Source organism: Urtica dioica, chromosome 5, assembly GCF_054948205.1.
Source record: "Urtica dioica subsp. dioica isolate 48M chromosome 5, U.dioica_male_clone48M_v1_H2, whole genome shotgun sequence".
NCBI lineage: Eukaryota > Viridiplantae > Streptophyta > Magnoliopsida > Rosales > Urticaceae > Urtica > Urtica dioica.
In genome coordinates this window covers 983,908-1,003,639 of record NC_142760.1, presented here as the reverse complement: position 1 = coordinate 1,003,639, position 19,732 = coordinate 983,908, and the positions used below count along the sequence as shown (strand labels likewise).

At 39.0% G+C, this 19,732-nt stretch overlaps 1 protein-coding gene across 1 annotated transcript; it reads left to right on the top strand.

The window, feature by feature from the left end:
* Positions 1-18,745: 18,745 nt before the first annotated feature.
* LOC149394685 (uncharacterized) lies at positions 18,746-19,439 on the top strand. The gene has a single exon (XM_089615908.1). The coding sequence runs from the start codon at positions 18,858-18,860 to the stop codon at positions 19,383-19,385; it is 528 nt and encodes a 175-aa protein (XP_089472034.1). The 5' UTR covers positions 18,746-18,857; the 3' UTR covers positions 19,386-19,439.
* Positions 19,440-19,732: the final 293 nt, after the last annotated feature.

Here is a 19,732-nt window from a genome sequence, read left to right as displayed (position 1 = left end):
CCACCATCTCGGCGTCAAGAGCCTTACATTTTGCAACATACTCATCCCACACTTCCTCGGGATCCTTTACATAGAAGAATTTGTTAGTCAATAAGTAATTTTTTTAAAATTACCATTTCCACCTTAGGATGATACGAGTCTTCAGCTTTGTCATCTGCATCTTCTGGGTCCACATCTGAATCTTTAAGCCCACCCTGCAACATGTTTGAGGGGTGAACTTGAAGATTCGGAGGTAAGGCCAGAAGATGCAGTCGGCAAAGCTGAAGACTCGTATCATCTTAACGTGGAAATGGTAATTTTTAAGTATTTATTGACTAACAAGATGTAGATGAGTTAAAACACTCGTGAGTGTTTATTAAAGCATCAATACGTGGAATGCAGTCCTGGGCATCATTACCACCTCCAAGGAGAACTCTGTCGCGTTCCAGTCAACTCTTCAACTTCTCAATGAAGGACGTGTCCAAAGGGTACGAATGACTAACCAACGGATGATTTCATTATGTCTTTTTTTTTAAGAATTCTCGGCTACAAAATTCCAGTGGTTTTTTTTCGAGTGAGAGATAATTTATTTTCGACACTTACAGAGTCCCTCAAGAAGCCCTAGTCCGAGAGAGATAAGGTAATTCAATAAACACTATATTAGAATATCACGATAACCTCGTATGTTTTTTTTTTCCGTTGAATTTAATGTTGTAATTATCATAGGGAGCCTATTCGCTCGGTGAGGGTCGCTAACCAAGAAGGAGAACTATGCTGGATGTAGAGGAGTTAAAAGTTAAAACACTCGTGAGTGTTTATTAAGCTCTTTTATTTAGTCAAGCTTGTTTTTAATATAGTTATGTTCAGGTTATGTTCAAGCACGTAAGTGAACAAGATCTCAAAAAAGAAATAGAAAGCTTAGATCTAAAGGTTGGAACTGGTTTGAAGGACATCGTTCACTTCGGAATCAATATGAAAGACCGTGTCGAGAGATGTTACCCTCTCAAATCCTTCGAGGATTACTCGAGTCTAGTGCGTGACTCGGCTTATGACACAAACATGGAGTTTTACTCGTGTCTTTTGCCATGAGCGTTGACGAATTTTCAAGTCTTAATGCCATGAGAGATGAGAACGTTGTTTTTCTAAATTTATAGCTATTTGAACTCAATATTTTGTTACGTACAACTGATGTGGGACTTTCTGTTTCGTATATTGTTCTTCACTTTTCTTGATGCACATAAGTTTTTTGTGTTTTTTTAATTTATTTTATTGTCAGTAAATTTTTTATTTATTTATTTGCTGTACGGTTTTTTATATATCTTTTCTTTATTTATTTTTACTTATTTATTCTATTTAGTATCTATCATCAATATTCCCTCATGTACATACTATAATACATATATATATATATATATATATATTATATATCAATACCGATTTATACACGTGTCCATTTATTTCAATTGAATATATATATTAATTCTTCTATATGTATATATACATATAAGTTATTTAATTTGAAATAATTTTAAAATATATCGTAAATTATATAACCATACGTTTCAACCGTCTCGACACTCAACATACAACTGATTCGGAGTTTGAAAGCTTGTTGTCTTCTTTAGTTTGTAGCATTTAAGAACTATTTTATGTTTTATAGTGTCTAATTTAAGTATATTTTTTTCATGAACTTTGTAGTATTTGATTTTGTAGTTTCATAATTTGGATTTGATGACATGTATATGTTTCTGGTTGTTTAAAATATACCTATTTGTTATAGGATTTTTTTCGATATATATGTCGGTTGTCGATATATTATCGATATAATCGGTAGTCGGTATTAAAATTGTTATAAAATATTCGTCGATATATCCATCGATACTCTATATATTCGTAAAATCAAAACCTCGGTAAGGGTATAGGTATCGATATTTGAAATCTTGGTGATCTGCAAGACGATGGAGGCCTCGAGTATTCCGACGATTACTCGGCCGCAGAACGAGTTCATTGATCCTCTTGTCAGTTTTAGAAAAAGAACTTTGCCTTTTTTTTCTTTTCTTTTCTTGATTTCATCATTTGAATGAGTTTCTTATTCGTTTATTGTGCTTTCTTTGATTTCTGTGTATAGGAAAGTGTTTTTGTTTCGGATTTCGTGGATTAAAACGTCGCTAGTATTGAGCTTGTTTACTGTGATTTCTTTGATTTGTGTGTATTGTAAAGTGTTTGCGTTTCGGATTTCGTGGATAAAAATGTCGCGAATATTGAGTCGTTGAAACCGCTGTCGCTTGAGTCTACTCCGTTTAAGCTTGTGGAGGAAGTCCAGGACTTGAAAGAAATGGCGGTAATAAGTTTTTCTTGAATGGAACATTGAGTGTCTCTTTTTTTCTGAAAATCATGTTCATAGTCATTGGTTTCGTCCATTATTATATCGAAAATATTGTTATATAGGATCAAGATCATTCTCTTAGAGTTCTAGGACCACTGTTGATTTTTCTAGTGTTAGTTCTTGATTTGTATAGCTTATTTTGGTATCGTAACCTTAACTCGTGTGTACATTTGGTTCATGTTAATTTATGGGTATGGATCTGTCCAAGATTTGACTTGCTTGCTACAGATTTCAACTAGAATGGAAGATTACGTGATTGATGCTCGAGACCAGATCGGTCCATATCTTAGAGAGGTTTTCAAGGATCCAACAAAAAGAAAGATTGATCTTCGATTCTTGCATGACTCTGAGGGAGGATTCCATGCGGATCTGACGGAGGATTCTGATCCGGATATGAGAGGATTCCGATACGGATATGAGGGAGACAAAATTGGTTGAAGCTTGCTCCGCGAGTGATCTTGGAAGAGCCGGCGACTTTAGAGAGGGACGATGAAAGTCTTCTAGAGTTTGGGACGTCCACGGTTGAGAATCATATCGTCGGTTTCATTGGAGGGAGAGAGAGAGAGAGAGAGAGAGAGAGAGAGAGAGAAAACACGTGTAGGTTTGTTGTTTTGATTGGGCTTATGGGTCATTTGACGAAATACGACGAGTCGTGTCTCTGAAATTACGACAAGTAGTGTCACGTGATAGGTTGGGAAATGGACTGCCACTTATTAAAAATATTAAGTTTTAACCGTAGCATATATATCGTAATAGAGGTATCGAGTGAAATAATTGTAGTAGCAAATCTAGTAACCGAATGTATCAGACAAATGTAACTATATAATTTTACAAGTAACGATGTATCAAGCTTGCTGAACAAAAAAAATATAAGTTTTAGCAGTACCGAAACTTGTAACTAGAGATATAAGTCGAAATTACTAAAATTTTGAACGTAGCAAAAATTGTAACCGAAAATATAACAAAATGTAACTGTATACTAAATTCGGCGAAGAAAAATTCGCTGGAGATTCTAATCCTAACTCGGTATTATTCCTCACCCAAATGACAATCAAAACGCCGATCGGAATCTTTCGCCAAGAATCAACCGATGACGACCTTTTTTCTATGCGGATCGCGAGAACAAGCACATTCTTGTACCTAGCACTTGAAGCAACCTAATCCGCATGGCTAAGCATGGTGAGTTGTTTGTTATGGGAGCAATGATGGGTAGCGGTGAGGCGTGGAGACGAGGCTGATCCAGGAGTGAAGTACAAGTACGATATTTTATTGATATTATTAGGTGTTTTTTTTTGTGACATTACACAGTTTGTAAAGATTTAAGTTGAATTATAAATCTGTAATTCATGACTTAGTATTTTTTTTATGGCATTATTGAAGAGTTATTATTATTGTGTTTAATATTTTTATTTGCTATATTTTTATTTTTTTAGAAAATTTTATATATAAATAAATATTTTGCGATGTATAAACTAGTATTTACAACAGTAGTCTTAAATAACTAAATAAGTTAATACTCAAGTTAAAACTCCAGAAAACTAAAGTAGTCTTACATGTGTCTACAAAGAAAATAAGTAGTCTATAATTAATAGTACTTGAATAAAATAAAATTATGTTCCAACTCGGTTGTTTTTATTGATGAGATCAAAACGCCCCGCCGTTCAAAATTGGGCCGGTCGAGGAGATTAAGGCATCGATAACTACGATGCTTAAAGAAAGGCGTGTTCAAGAAAGGCAAATCAACCCCAAACGGCAAGCGGAGACCTGAGGGAGCACCTGAATGCTCAGAAGAGTTCTCGAGGAGGGGATTTGAGGCGTTCAGTTGAAGATAAATAGATTTTCATCTCTGAATCCAAATCATATGCGTTTAATTGTATGAAAGAATTTGACTGAAAGAAGGAGAGCAGACTCTGAAATCCCTAAGTTCCTCTGCAATGTCATCTCAAAAGAAAGCCATTTCTATTGTGTACAAATCTGGATATTCATGAGCCACAAAGAAGGGAAGAAATAAAAATTATTCTTGAAAACACTACGGTGGCTGGCTGTTCCCTTCATATCACCAAATCAACATCTTCACGAATCTTATGACATCATACCATTCGATTGTCTTAGGTGAACTAACCACCAAATCCATCGTGATTTTGTTTCTACTTCTAGTCGAGAATCTTGATCAATTAGTAACTTCTTAATAGGGCGTCGATGCTTTGAATTCAATTAATGGAAAGTGAGACACCAACTCATAAGTTTGCAATGTCACTCTTCATTTTTCTATACCAGACATGCTCCCTAAGAATTGATACATGTTTGTGGAGTTTGGATGAATTGAACAGAGTCTGAAAAAGCGTATTCACTGTTTTTATGTTGTCTCTTAATATATTTTTGTTAAAGCGTCTTTTTGTGGCACCAAAAAATGACCCCCTAAAAAAAGACACATGCACGAGCTCCGAAGCAGGAACACAACATTCTAGTCATGTGCCTCGCCGTGTGTCATGCATCTCCATGTGCCATGTCTCGTCCTTTGCCATGCCTTGTTGTGTGCCTTTGTTGGTGATTAATTCACCTTAATAACCATGCGGAAAAAATAACTACGCTACTCGAAAGCTAATTAAGGTGGTTATTAAACAAGAATCTAGATTTACTTGTGTGTACTATAAAAGTATGAGAGCGAGCAAGCAATCGATAAAAAAATTAGATTAAGTTCTAGTGACACTTACTCGTTGGGCTCACGAACTGAATCTTCAAGTTTTGACAAATCCGTCTTCAGTCTTTATAAGACTACTCCTTCGTGTTGTTTCTGAAACTTCAGGATCAGCTTCAAGCTGTCGTTGATGACACCGCAGTCTTCCGAAACGTAATATTCAAGATGAATAGGAAATATGAGTGGACACAATCTTTATCTCACTACGACCTCGAACAATGAATTCAGGTCGCACCGTGTTTATGAGATTGGAATCACGGAAATCCGAGGGCAATGGAGAGAGAGAAATTTCCGTCCACCACAGAGAGGGAATGGACGAAAATTCTAGAGCAATTAGGTTCATTTTTTTTTTCTCTTCCCTTGAACCCCTATTTATAGTAGTGGAATGGAGAGGTTTTAGGAAACCCTAGTCTCCAATTAAAGATCAACCGTTAGATCTTTATTTAAATTCCTACTTTCTCTCTTAACCTTTAGATCATAATCTAGGATATATTATTCCATAATACCTTCCTTTAAATAATGAATCTATTTAAAAAGACATTATTTTCCTTTTAAATAGTGAGATAATATCAAATCTAATATTATCTCCTAGATATTAGGAATTTAAATATAGAGAGAATAAATGCAAATATCTTATTTCATTTTAAAAATTATTCTCTCTTTATTTAAATCATGAAAGAGAAAAATTGGGCGTTTTCTCAATATACCCACTGGTATTTCGAATTTCATGTGCCCATGAGCAAATGATTTCGTTTTTGGGCGCTTTCCCAATATACCCACGGTATTTCGAATTTCATGTGCCCATGAGCAAATGATTTCGTTTTTGAGCGCTTTCCCAATATACCCACTGTGGGTATGGACAAATTAATTGCTTCTCCATAGGCCAAGGAATTTCGAATTTTGCAATGCCCATAAGGCCCAATTCAAAATTCAATTAATTATTTACTTGATCCAATAAAAAATAATTAATTCCATTATAAATAGTTAATTCGACAAATAAATAAATTTCCGAATGTATGCTGCTAATCATATTACAACATGTGAGATTATAATAAAAACATTATTATTAGAAAGTTCATATTCGTCTTTATCGAAGCCGAATCGGGGACTATAAACCCATTAGCTGAAGCTTAACGAATCCGATCAAAAAGACGAAATAGTCATTTCTCTTTTTCGATCGATTCGTCTAATCTTAGTCAATACTCCACCGTGTAAGCTAAGACTGAACTCTCCTTTAATACTGGAATTATATTTACTCATCGTGACGAGTGTCCACTGATATAGTCAGTACGTGATCAAGATCCTCCAGGTTCAACCCGTATCGAGAAGAAGTCAATTATTCTGTTATACATTTCTCATACATATGAGCCCTAAGCATTGTTGCTTTCCCAGCGAAAGATTCTCTCGAACGTTACTTACTTCGAGAGTGCGCGCAATCTATCGGTTCTGGAATCAACCCTTAGGTGAGAGAACGTTTACCTTCTTTCAGGAAGGCTGGATTCTGTATCTGTGAAACACTTCCCTTCTCCGATCAAGTCTCGAGTTCCCAAAACATCTGTTTATGCAACCTCAATTGGCCTTTAACGTGACGGATCAAAGAACTAAGTAACAACACCTAGAAGTCCATGAACACTTCAGGATTTAGATCAAGTCTCACTGTGACCATTATAGTGACCCTGGTTGGAGCGTCGTAACGGTCCTTACACGACACATCCATAACCAAAGTCTGTCCGGATCGTACACTTACTACAAGTGTAGAATGCTCTCATTAAGTGATCAACCTTCACTTGTGTTCTACATATGTGACTTCAGATACAGCTACCCAGGCTTATATAAGTCATCGACCTTGTTTTAGTTCACCGCCCGAACTCAGGTGCCTAACACGTGACTCGGTTTAATACGGAGACTAAGGATTGATGAATGTTTGTTGTAACTATTTGCAATAGTATATAACGCCTTCAATTCAAATAGATTATAAATGTCAAAACTTTATTTTATTAATATTTCAGCGAAAATTACAAATAAATCTTATCGTGGGCAAGAATTCTTAACAGTCTTGTCTTACCGAGTGCCTCGCTGTGTGTCATGCCCCACCTTGTGCCATCCCTTACTGTGGCCGTATCCCTTAACATGGTCGTACAACCAACTCCTCAACATGGTCATACGGCAGCCACTAGCATGGTCGTATGGCCAACTCTTTTCCTAGGCTTGTACGACCACACACCTTGCTAGGCTGTATGGTCATTTGATCCGACTATACGGCCACACACATCGCCAGGCCAGGCCTTATGGTCATTTGGTTGGACCATACGACCATACACCCTACCAGGCCATATGGTCACTTGGCCACACCGTGTGACCACATACTCGACCAGGCCATATGACCATCTACCCAGTCCAATTTTCAGTAGCTCTTTCCTTCACCTAAGACTTGCCGCATGTTCCCTTCAGCCCTAAACTTATCCAAAAATGCACCAAGGAACCTTTCTACCCATTTTCTCACCCAAGATGGGTCCCTCTACCCACATAGGACACCCTAATACCTTCCAAATCTATCTTATCAAAATCTTGTTAGGAATTCTTGCCCACGAGAAGATGCTTTTGTAAATTCTCGCTGAAATATTAATAAAATAAATTTTTGAAATTTATAAATTATTCGAATAAAAAACGTTATTTCTTATATATTAAGATTTATCAAACATTCATCAACCCATAGTCTCCGTATCGAACTGAGTCACATGCACGACATCTGAGCTCGAGCGGTGAACTAAAACTGGTCGATGATTGGTTCATGCCTGGGTAGCTGTATCTGAAATCATATATGTGGAACACAAGTGAAGGTTAATCACTTAGTGGGAGCATTATACACTTTTGGTAAGTGTACAACCCGGATAGATCTTGCTTGTAGATGTGTCGTTTAAGGACCGTTACGACACACTAACCGAGATCACAAATGATGGTCACAGTGAGACTTGATCTAAATCCTTAAGTGATCATGGACATTGGATTATGTTATCGCACTCTTTGACTCATTCGCTAAAAGGCCACTATCATGCTAATCACATCTTATATCTTGGGAGCATTGCGGAACATGGCTCGAGTGAGAAGTGATTTACAAATATGGAATCCAGTCTTTCTGAAAGAAGGTAAATGTTCTCTCACCTAAGGGTTGATTCTAGAACCGATAGATTGCACACACATTAGAAGTTTGTACGTTCGGAAGAATATTTCGCTGGGGAAGCAACAATGCTTAGGGTTTATGGGTATCAAGAAAAGTATAACGAAATAATTGATTTTTCTCGATACGGGTTGAACCTGGAGGATCTTGATCACGAACTGACTATATCAGTGGACACTCGTCACGATGAGTAAATATAATTCTAGTACCAAGGAGGATTCAGTCTTGGCTTGCAAGGTGGAGTCTGACCAAGATTAGACAAACTGATGAAGAAAAGAGAAAAAAAAATTTCGTCTTTTCGTCAGATTTGTTAAGCTTCAAATACTAGGTCCATATTCACCGATTCGGCTCTGATAAAGGCGGATAAGAACTTTCGAATAATAATGTTTTCATTATTATAATCTCGCTAGCTGTAATTGTGATTGACAACATCAATTCTGAAATATGGGTATTTTCATAATTAAATAATTATTTATGGTAGTATTAATTATTTATTGTTTGGTCAAGTAAATAATTAATCAATTACTTATTTGTTTATTGTTAGACCAAATAAATAATTAATTAATTGAGTTTTAAGCAATTGACCCTTGCACATATTGAGGTGCACCAATTTTGAGGATCCTGGCACAAGATTTGCGCAAAATCCTCCTTGGCCATGTGCCAAAATTCATCCATGCCATTATTGGTACTTACTCATATTTTCTCTTTAGTTGTTTAAATAAATGAGAGAGAAAAATATTTTAAAAGAAATAATATATTGTTTTTTATTCTCTCTCATGAATATTAGGAGAGAATAATATTTAAAAGAAAATAAGATATTGACTATGTTTGGCTCAACTTATTAAGCTTGATTTTAGTTTTTTCTAAAAGTTAAATCATATTCAAGTGTTTGATAAAATTGTTTTTTCTAAAAGCTAAAAAGTGTTTTTAAATATTTTAACTAAAAAACTAAAAGTTACAATTTGTAGCTTTTATACGTAGCTTTAGTTTTTGCTTTGTAGTTTCTCTCTCTTAACTTTTTTTTACACTAACTTTTAATTCTAATTATCTTTATATGCTTTTATCAAATAATTTTTTTGACGTCATCAAAATTTATAATTTATTTTTTACATTCTATAGACACCCACTTTGATATTTTTTATATATCAAAATATATATTATTATTAATTACATTTTATATATATAATTATTACTTATAAATATTAATATATATTTTACCAAACAGTAAAACAGCTTTTGTTAACAGCTACAACTATTTTACAATAGTTTACCAAACACTCATTTGTTTTTTAAATCAACAGTTTTTTCGTACAACTATTTTAAAATCGCTTTTTAAAGAAGTCAAGTTATGACAAACGTAACCATTTATTCTCTCTCTCTGTGAATATTATGAGAGAATAATATTTAAAAGGAAATAAGATATTGTCACCTATTCTCTCTCATGAATATTAGGAGAGAATAATATTTAACAGGAAATAAGATATTTCTTTTATTCTCTCATTAATAAATATTCTATATTTAAACAGAAAATAAAATCTCATAGATATTGATCTGATGGCTAAAAGAGAAAGTATGATTCATGAGATGAGTTCCAATGACAGAGCTTTGATTCACTAGTGTGAATACAATAAAAGGAAATAATACATTTTGGAAACTATCAAGAATATATCATTTCCACTACTATAAATAGGGGTTCATGAGAAGGCTACAAACACACTTCTGTGCTTCAGAAATTTTGACCAAGAGCTCATTCTCTCTCTCTCTTGGCCGACACCCTTCTCCCCCTCTTGGAACTCCGTGATTCCAATCCCATAAACACGGTGTGATCTAAACACTTCGTTGTAGATCGTAGTGAGATAAAGATTGTGCCCACTCATCTTTCTTATTCGTCTCGGAGATTACGCTTCAGAAGATTACGGTATCATTACTGACGAGTTCAGAGCATCGAGGAGATAAAGCTTGAAGAAGGAGCTAAAAGCTTGAAGATAGTCTTTTAAGATTGAAGACAGAGGAGTCAAAGCTTGAAGATTCAGTAGCTGATCCAAAACATGTAAGTATTACTGAATCTCTGAACCTAGCTCTTATTGGTTGCTTGACATTGCTTTCATGAATAATTAATAAGTAAATCTATATCTTGTTAGATAACCATAATATTAATTAGCTCTTGTCAGTGTAAATTAATCTTTTCCGCACTTAATATGGTTATCAAGGTGCATTAATCACCAACAAGTGGTATCAGAGCAATTGTTCGTGTCTGATATCATTCGTTCGTCACCAACAAATCTCTCATTTCACCTCTATAAGGACAGACCCAATTCTAGAAAGAAAAAACTCTACACAAATTACTCCTCACTAATCTTCTCTTGAACTCACAAACAATTACCAAGAAAAATCTTAGAATCTGAGTTCATCCATATGTTCTGCCAACCCGCCTCGCGAGCCCACCTGCAAGCTCCCACGACTGCCTCAAGCTCTGCCTCCATAGCCGTCGTGGCTATCGTCGAAGCCATTCTAACCGCCCTGATCGTTCCATCGGCCTCCATAGCCACAGCCGCGCAAGCTCCACCTGTTGATTTCCAGCTAGCATCTACTGAGATCCAAACCCAATCATTCACGGGCGGGCCTTGTCTGGTAGCATTCCGAATTTCACTCCTTGGTTCGTCCTCCACCGCTGCTCCCGTCACCTTCATGAATTCCTTGCATCGGCTCTTCACCTTGTTTAGAAACTCATGAACTAGAAGGCCCTCGTCTCCATGAAAGAGTTTATTTCTCTGTTCCCAGATTTGTTCCGCCATGATAGCGCTGAAAGCAACCAACTCCTTCTTGTCTTCACGCTTTCCTTTCTCACAACTTCCCTTCTCTAGCAGCCACTTGTACAGATCCTTGGCGCCTCTCCCTGGAACCTCCTCCAACTTGATCCCCCAACGCGAAGCAAACCAAATGGCTCTAGTGAAAGAACAAGATCGGAACAAGTGGTCGGTCGTCTCCAAGCACTCCCCTTTGCACAGCAAACACCCTAAGCGAAGAGAGTTTCCTATCCGTTCAAAAATCTCCGCCGTTAACAAGATGTTATTAGCTATTTTCCATAAAAACAGCTTCCATCGAGCATGGATTTTCGACCCCCATATCATCTTTTCCAGAGAGCATTCGTCCCCAAATCTCTCCTTACCCAAGAGCCAGTAAGCACTCTTGACAGAGAACGACCCCATTTTAGAGGCATTCCACACCAACCGATCACCCCTCGGACTCGCTAGCGGCCTTATCCTCACGATCTTATCTGCAACTTCCGGAACAAAGATACGCCTCACCTGCTCCTCGTCCCACCGCCTAGTCCCAGGTATAAACAGATTTTGAACTTTTCCGCTGACGAAGTGAAGACCTTTCAATGGATTGAATGGAGCCCCGTTCAAGGCGAAATCCATATTCGGGATCCACCTTGAGAACCAAATGTCTGTTTCCGTCCCACTCCCAATAATCATCTGGGCGCCCTTATGAACTAGGTCTGTGGCAGCAACAATGCCTCTCCAAACCATCGAGCAGTTGGCTTTACCTCGAGGGAATCTGTCCTCCACCGTGATGTCGTATTTCGCTCGGAGCACTCTACACCATAGGGCAGAATCACCGGAAGCAATTTTCCAGGCCAGCTTAGACAGTAGCGCTAAATTAACTTCCTTGGCTTTTCGGATCCCCAAGCCTCCACACCGTTTCGGCTCGCAAATCTGGTCCCAACTCGTACTCACCAAAAATCGCGTCTTATCTGAACTTCCAACCCACCAAAAAGCGTCTCTACTAGAATATTAAAAGATTGGCGTTTACTTTCAGTCGTCCTGTCTATATACTCGCAGACGGAGACCGGGATCTGAAACGTCGACATCGAGTATAATGGCACACTTTGGAGGACTGACGCCACGAGAGTCGTACGCCCTGCCTGTGAGATAAGTTTACTTTTCCAGCTAGCCAGTTTGCTATGAATCTTCTCCTTTAGGAAGGCAAAGTCCCGAGCATGACTTCTAGAAAAGAAAAGAGGATTCCCGAGATACTTCTCCGTTCTCTGCAAGGTTTTCATCTTGAGGATACCCAAGATACGATCTTTATCCTGCTGCCCCATATTTTCAGAAAAAAAAAAAACGACTCCCGACTTCTGAAAGTTGATAACCTGGCCCGACCATCTCGAGAATTTCTCTAGGCATTCCAACAGCGTCCTTGCCTGGTTCGGAGTAGCCCTTGCAAACAAAAACGTATCATCTGCGAACATGAGGTGCGAGACCGGAAGGCACGCGCGAGCCGCCGTGATGCCGTGTAGTTTTTTGTTCCTTTCCGCCCTGCAGAGAAGTCTTGAGAGCACCTCTCCACAGAAGAGGAACAAATATGGGGAAATCGGGTCTCCCTGACATAATCCACGCTCCGGTTTCAAAGCAGGGAGAGGGCTTCCATTTAGTAATACCGACAGTGTCGTTGTGGATAAACAAGAATTAATGAGAGTCCTGAAGTGGTCGCTAAACCCCGCTGCTTGTAAGACTCTATCCATAAACGGCCATTCGACACGATCGTAGGCCTTGCTTAAGTCAAGCTTAACTCCCATTAAGCCCCCTTTCCCCGATTTCTTCTTAATTGTCATCATGATCTCTTGTGCGAGCACCGAGTTTTCCACTATCCATCTGCCCGGAACAAAGGCTGATTGAAACGGCCCAATAAATCTGTGCAAGAGATGTTTCAGCCGATTCGCCAAAAGCTTAGCAATAATCTTATACGAGAAATTGCATAGGCTTATTGGGCGAAACTTATCAAAGCAATCCGGGTTATTTCCTTTCGGGATTAAGCACACGAAAGTGCTATTTAACTCTTTCACGAATCTGCCGGATCTGAAAAATTCTTGAACAGTCTCCTTGACCTCCTTCTTAACTGTGGTCCAATACCGGCGATAGAACAGCCCCGGGAAGCCATCCGGTCGAGGAGCTTTCTCTGGATGCATCTCCCATATTGTTCGTCGAATCTCCTCTTCACTCGGCAACTTAACAAGCTCGTCATTATCTTCTGCCGAAACCTTTTCCTCGAAAAGCTCCTCTATCTCGTCATCTATCACCGGGGAGCTAGTCATGAATATATCCATAAAGTTCCTAAGGAAATACCCACCTATATCCTTGCGCTCATGAATCCACGAGCCATCCGACTTCTTTATACTAGAAATCTGATTTCTCCGCCGACGAATAATTGTGGACGTGTGGAAAAAAATTGTGTTACGATCTCCATCTCTCAGCCACAGTTCGCGAGATTTTTGCCTCCACATCAAATTTTGTCGTTCACACAACTCGTCCAACCCCTGCAAAATTTGGTGTTCCTGGCTCAAGGTGGCTTCTGTCGGCTGCAGCCTTTGCACATCTCTCAGCTCCCCTTCCAGCCTTCGGATCTGTTGGTCGCAGTGTCCAAATACCTCTCTGTTCCAACGTCGGAGAGCCCTTTTTGTTGCCGCAATCTTCTTAGCTAGCTTGTAGCTCGGCACTCCGTCTACCACTCGATTCCAAGCTTCTTCAACCACCCCTTTGCACGACTGATCGCGACACCATGCCGTAAAAAATCGAAAGGGAGTGGGGAGTCTTTCAGCCATCATCTCCGTGTCAAGAATGATCATCGAGTGATCCGAGTCCTTTATAGCTTCATTAAAAACTCCCGCACCTGGATAGAGTCTCATCCATTCCGCGTCGATAATAGCTCTGTCCAACTTCTCTCTTATCAACTCACTGATGTCTCGTTTGTTTGACAATGTGAACTCCACCCCATCAGCTCCAAGGTCGATACCCCATGTCTCGTCCAAGAAGTTTCGTAGCCATTTTCCATCCTGATAACGGAAAGTGTTTCCTCCCCATTTATCGTTGGCATTCAGAATAGCGTTTAAGTCCCCTAGGATTAGCCACGGTTGTTCTCCTAGCAACACCTCCTGAGTAAGATCCCTCCAGAACTTCTCTTTCTTCTGAACATAAGGTGGGGCATAACAGAGGCCTAAGCTCCATCTCTTATTCTCTCTTAGAACTTCAGCTTTGATTAAATGTTCATCTCCTTCCAAAACTTCGATTCCCGCACCTTCCGACCACCAAAAAGCTAGCCCACCGGCCCGACCCCGTGGCGGAATGATAAAAGTATTCTGGAACCCCAGACTCTGGCCCAATCTTCTCATCTCCTCTTTATTAATTTTAGTTTCCATCAAAAACACCCCTTCCGGCCTTTCCTTCCGAACACGAGCCGAAATGGCTCGAACCGCCTGTGGTCTGGCCAAACCACGGCAGTTCCACGAAATAATCCTCATGGAGCCGAGGGGGGCTTGATAAGGCCCGCCTCCTCGGCCCTGCCAAAATATGGCTCGTAGCTAACATTGTTCTCAATCAGCACTGTGGCTCGCTCCACGCCGGTTTGCTGCTCTGCTGGAGTAGACCTCCTCCGTTGTCGTTTGACTGCTTGTTTTCGAGGATTTTTCTTCTTTGAGGAGCTGGGTTCAGAAGCGACACCAGGTTGATACCCCCCCTTCCACGTAAAGTGGAATTCGGCTATTAAAAGCTTCAGGGTTTGACACATAAGATGATGAGAGGCCCAAGTACTTTTCAACTGGAATTGGGACAATCAGCTCTTGGGCCTTACGCTTTTTAGAGCCCAGCTCATGAAGAATGATCTCATTCAGAGAATGGGGGGGGGGGGGGGGGGGGGGGGGGGGGGAGCAGACTAGGGCTCGGTTGGAATTTGCTTACCTTCGATGGGCTAAGTCCCTCAAAGAACTCCTTGGCAAACTCTGGATTAGGGACCCATGGGACCAGAGCGAAATTGAGGCCCAACTCAGGCCTTGTAAAAGACCTTTGCTTATCCTCTCCCACGCCAGCTGTCTCTGCCTGTGTGGTCCTCTCTGACACTGGACACTGTAACACTTTGTAATGTTTGTGCCGTCTCTGTACCAACGCTCCTAGGTTTGGTCCTGTTATTCCCACTAACAGTCCCAGGCTCGTCGACCACTCCCGTCTTGCCACCTGTCAATGTCGCAGATGTCCCAAGCGCGTCATCGTTACCCTCTGTTTGTGTCTGGCCTGTGCATCTCTCGCCCGCCGTGGCCTCTTTGCATGCCGGCGTTTCTTGGTTGCCTGGAGTTTTATTTTTTCCACTTCCGGTAAGGTTTAGGGATTTAAGACGTTTCCCTATCCCCAGAAGATCCGGATACTGACTGGCTTTTGCTACTGAGAAGCACGTCTCCATCGATCCATCGACTCTAAGCCAGGCTCCGTACATCGGAACTGAAATTCCCTCCGCCGAAGAAACCATCTTTCTCGCCTTGCCGCACATCTTCTGGTCATGACCCACCATACCACACGCAAAGCAAATACTTGGTAGCTTCTCATACTTGACTTGAATCCAAGTTTCCTTATCACCCGGCATTTTCTGGAAAAAAACCACCAAACAAAGGTTTTGCGAGGTCGACGTCAACCTTTATTTTTAGGGCCTTCAGAAAAGCACCGGATTCTCCTTTAGCCTGATGGTACACAGTCAATCTACCAATTCTCTCCGCAATTTTTCGCACGTTATTATGCGAATGAAAAGGCAGAGGAAGTCCTTGAATATGCACCCAGAATTCTGCATGACTGAAGTCAACCTCAGTCTAGCTACCCTCCACTGGCCACTCCTTGAGGTTCAAAAGCGCTCCATTGATGTTCCAGGGCCTTCCTTTCAGGACCATTTCGCAGTTCTTTTCGGACCCAAACGAGAACAAAAAGGTCTTTGGGTCCAATCGGTTCACCTTCCAGTCAGAGCATCTCCAGAAGAAAGAAAGGGCTTTCACCATTGCTCCTTTAGGGATGATCTTGGACCCAAAAAGTTTCGCCACCACCAAGGACTTTACCCTTTTTGCTGCTTCTTCATAATCTGGTTCCAAGTCAAGACCCAGTTCCAAATCTTCATCTTCCAGCTCAAGACTGTCTTGCTTCTCGCCTTCCTGCCCATCTACTACCGCCGTGGTGCCAAGACTCGCCACCTCCCCATCCACCGCTTTGTCTTTGTCTTTCACGACTCTCCCGTCACTGGGTATCTCCGCTCGAGCATCAACATGTTCCATTTTGGATCGCTATTTCACTATAAAGAGAAAAGCGTAAAGAAAAGGCTTAAAACTGTTAAAAAGCGTTTCCCTGGTGTTTCCCAGCTCTCACCGTCACTCTAGAAGCGACTAAGAACAGACTACCACGAAAACCCTATTTTCCAACGAAGGTTGTACGGAGAGCATTTTTCTACAACATTATCTTCCTTCACTTTTATGCATTCTACAGAAGAGATGTTTCAATAACATAGAGAACATCACTTAGAGAACATCACTCTTGCCAAAATACAAAACATCCTATTTAAAGTAACCACGTAGTCTCACGAGCTTATGTCAAAATCTATGTTTAGGTCTCATGTTCGTTTGGTATACAAAGTCTCCCATGAAACTGGTGCAAGACATTCATCGAAAGTGAAAAAAATTGATTCTTGAACTTCAAAAACGCTCTCTTTCATCTCCAAAATTTTCAAGTCTAGCTCTTGCGCTAACTCTTTCAAGAATACCCGACTACCACATCATATTAGCTGATTCGCTTGTTACGATTACAACTTTCACATTGTTGACTTTGTCTCTAGAAGCTAGAAGCTGATGAGATAATGATTAAATGATTGTTAGCATGACATGATATTGCATATAGTCGATGTGCTAGTACATTTATGTTTTCAATATGGTTGTGAATATTGCAATCGTATTCTTTGACCTCGAGCCATCTTCTATGTCTCATGTTTAACTTCTTTTTATGTCTCATGTTTAACTTCTTCCACGTGAAGATGTACTCTACACTTATGAACAATAAATATCTAAAATTCCACACAACGTCTTTAACTTTTGAAGGAAAAATCATTGCAACTAACTCTAAATCGTGAGTAACATAATTCTTTTCGTAATTCTTGAGTTGTTGTGACAAGTAAGTCACTACTATCCCCTTAAAAAAATGCCGATTAAATATAAATTAAAACAAAAAGATATATAATTACATAAAAACTGTCTAGATAATTAAGAATGCATGGTTAGTTATTAATAAATAAGTTAATATTGATTATTTCGTAATTTCTTGATGATTATAGTTTGAAGTGGCATGTTTTAATAAATACGGAACAAAAGTTTTGGGTAGTTTGAAAGAAAATAGTATGTATTTTTTTATTATTATTATTTATTTTTTTTTTTTACATATCATGATCTATTTTAAGATTCCATCGCCTGGTGTATTTTTTTTTTCTTTTTGAGAAATAAAAACCTATATAGTAATTTTATATTTTAGAGTCAGGAATAATTCTCTCTAATATGGTCGTGACTTTTTTAATTGAGGATAAAGATTTTGTCACACTTTTGGGTCCCATATTTAGATACTTTCTTAGGAGAATATATACCTTGTCGGACACGACGGTTTCAGATATAGTGAATTTCTTTTATTCGAACTTTTTCCGCAGAATGTGTTAATCAAGATTAATTCAAACTGAAAGCACTACACGGCATGAAACCATTGATTGTGATGTTCTATGATTGACTTCAAAATTATGTAATTTAAAGCTTCGTCTTCGTCTTCATTGTATGGTGAGTAAAAAAACAATATATTTTTATTTAATATCACAATAAATTACATATAATTACAACAAAATAAAAAATATTCGTGTTACAATATTCAAAAAATAAAAATAAATTGGTGTGATCACTTAAAAAAACGAACTGATAGTCTATTGATTACAGATTTTAGTAATATATCATAAAAAGGTTTAGTCATACATATCTAGTCTAGTGAAACTAAACTCATGAAGCATTTCAAATTCTCACAAGCAACATACGATTACAAATCTACAAAAATTTCTTGATAAATGAACTTCAAATTACACCCATCAATGTCTTACTAAAAGGACTACATTTGTCGCCTACCATAAATAAATGTTGTTAATTTCATTAATTTTAATTAGGTTGTATAGTAGTCGGCAAAAATTTAGTTAGTGTGACCACATTTAATGAACTTTATTTTCTAAGCGTACGCATCACATATTATATTTATATCTACCACTTTTTGTCCCATAATTATATTGGATTAACCGTCTTATACACTAAAAGCGTGATCTAAGAACCATTTCAAAAGTGTATAGTTGACTTGGCAGCAAGTATCCAAAAATTGATGGTATGTTTAGTTGAACAAGCCACCCTTAATTTTTTTGTAAATATATCTAATAACATGGCAAATCATTTAGATTAATATTTAATAACTTAGTTGACTATCACTCGATGTCGTATATTACACACAACCATTTTAGCATACATATAAAAACTAAGAAATTATAAAAATTATAGATACACAACTTGTAACGGATCTCACACACACACACACACACACACACACACACACACATATATATATATATATATATATATATATATATATATATATATATAGTTGTTAGACAGCTTCACACCTTAGGTCATCTCAATATCAAAACACTCTCAAATTTCTTCTCTCTCTCTCTCTCTCTCTCTCTCTCTCTCTTTATATTTGATACTTGAAACCCTAAAAAAGGGAAGAGGGAAAAAAAAGAAGATGAAATGTTGTATGTTATGTGGATCATCACCGGTGTCGGAACCCAAAAAACTGAGCACCGTTAGAGTGGTCCACCTCAGCGGGTACGTGGAGGATTTCGAGCAGCCAGTCTCGGTGAGCCACGTGGCAGAGAAGCCGGATAAGCAGTTCGTGTGCACGGCGGGCCAGCTCGTCTCGATAAAGCCCATGAGACCCGAGGCCGTTCTCGAGCCGGGTCGGGTCTACTTTCTCTTGCCCTACTCGGCCTTGCGAGCCGACACGTCACCCTTGGACTTGGCCGCCCTGGCCCGCCGGCTCACGGCCCGGGCCCACCAGTCGGGCCCGCCGAACCCGGCTTCTCCCCGATCCGGCGGGCCCGCCAGCCCGGCCCGCGGGGATGATGACGTGGCAGCGTTTGGGGAGCGGAGATCGTCGGTCAAGGTTAGGTCTTGGAAGCCGGTTTTGGACACAATCGGAGAGGTTTCTTTCCACAGAAGGAACGAGTCAGAGTTGACCTTGCGTGATGACGTGTCATGTTCCGAGGTCTAATTATATTCCTTTCGACAATGAATTGTGTTGGTAGGGTTTTAGTGAAGTTTGTAAGTGCATAGAGTCCCCTTTTATTGACAAAAAAAGAAGGGGAAAAAAAAAAGTGATTTTTTTTTTTTTTTTGTTGCTATCTTATGAAAGGTTATCAATTTATGTATTTACAATTGATGATGGTATATGAAAATGGATATGCAGAGATTTTTGTGCCTTCTTTTTTAGATCACTCTTTGTAAATATGGCCATTTAAAAAAAAAAAATTAGATTTAGTCTTCGGAACTCATCACTTGTTAATTTTATGGTTTATGTATCGTGTGTACGCCTAAGTTTATATATGTTCCAACTATATA

Excerpts from the sequence above, each read along its gene's own strand:
- LOC149394685 (XM_089615908.1), top strand. The coding sequence starts at position 18,858 with ATGAAATGTTGTATGTTATGTGGATCATCACCGGTGTCGGAACCCAAA.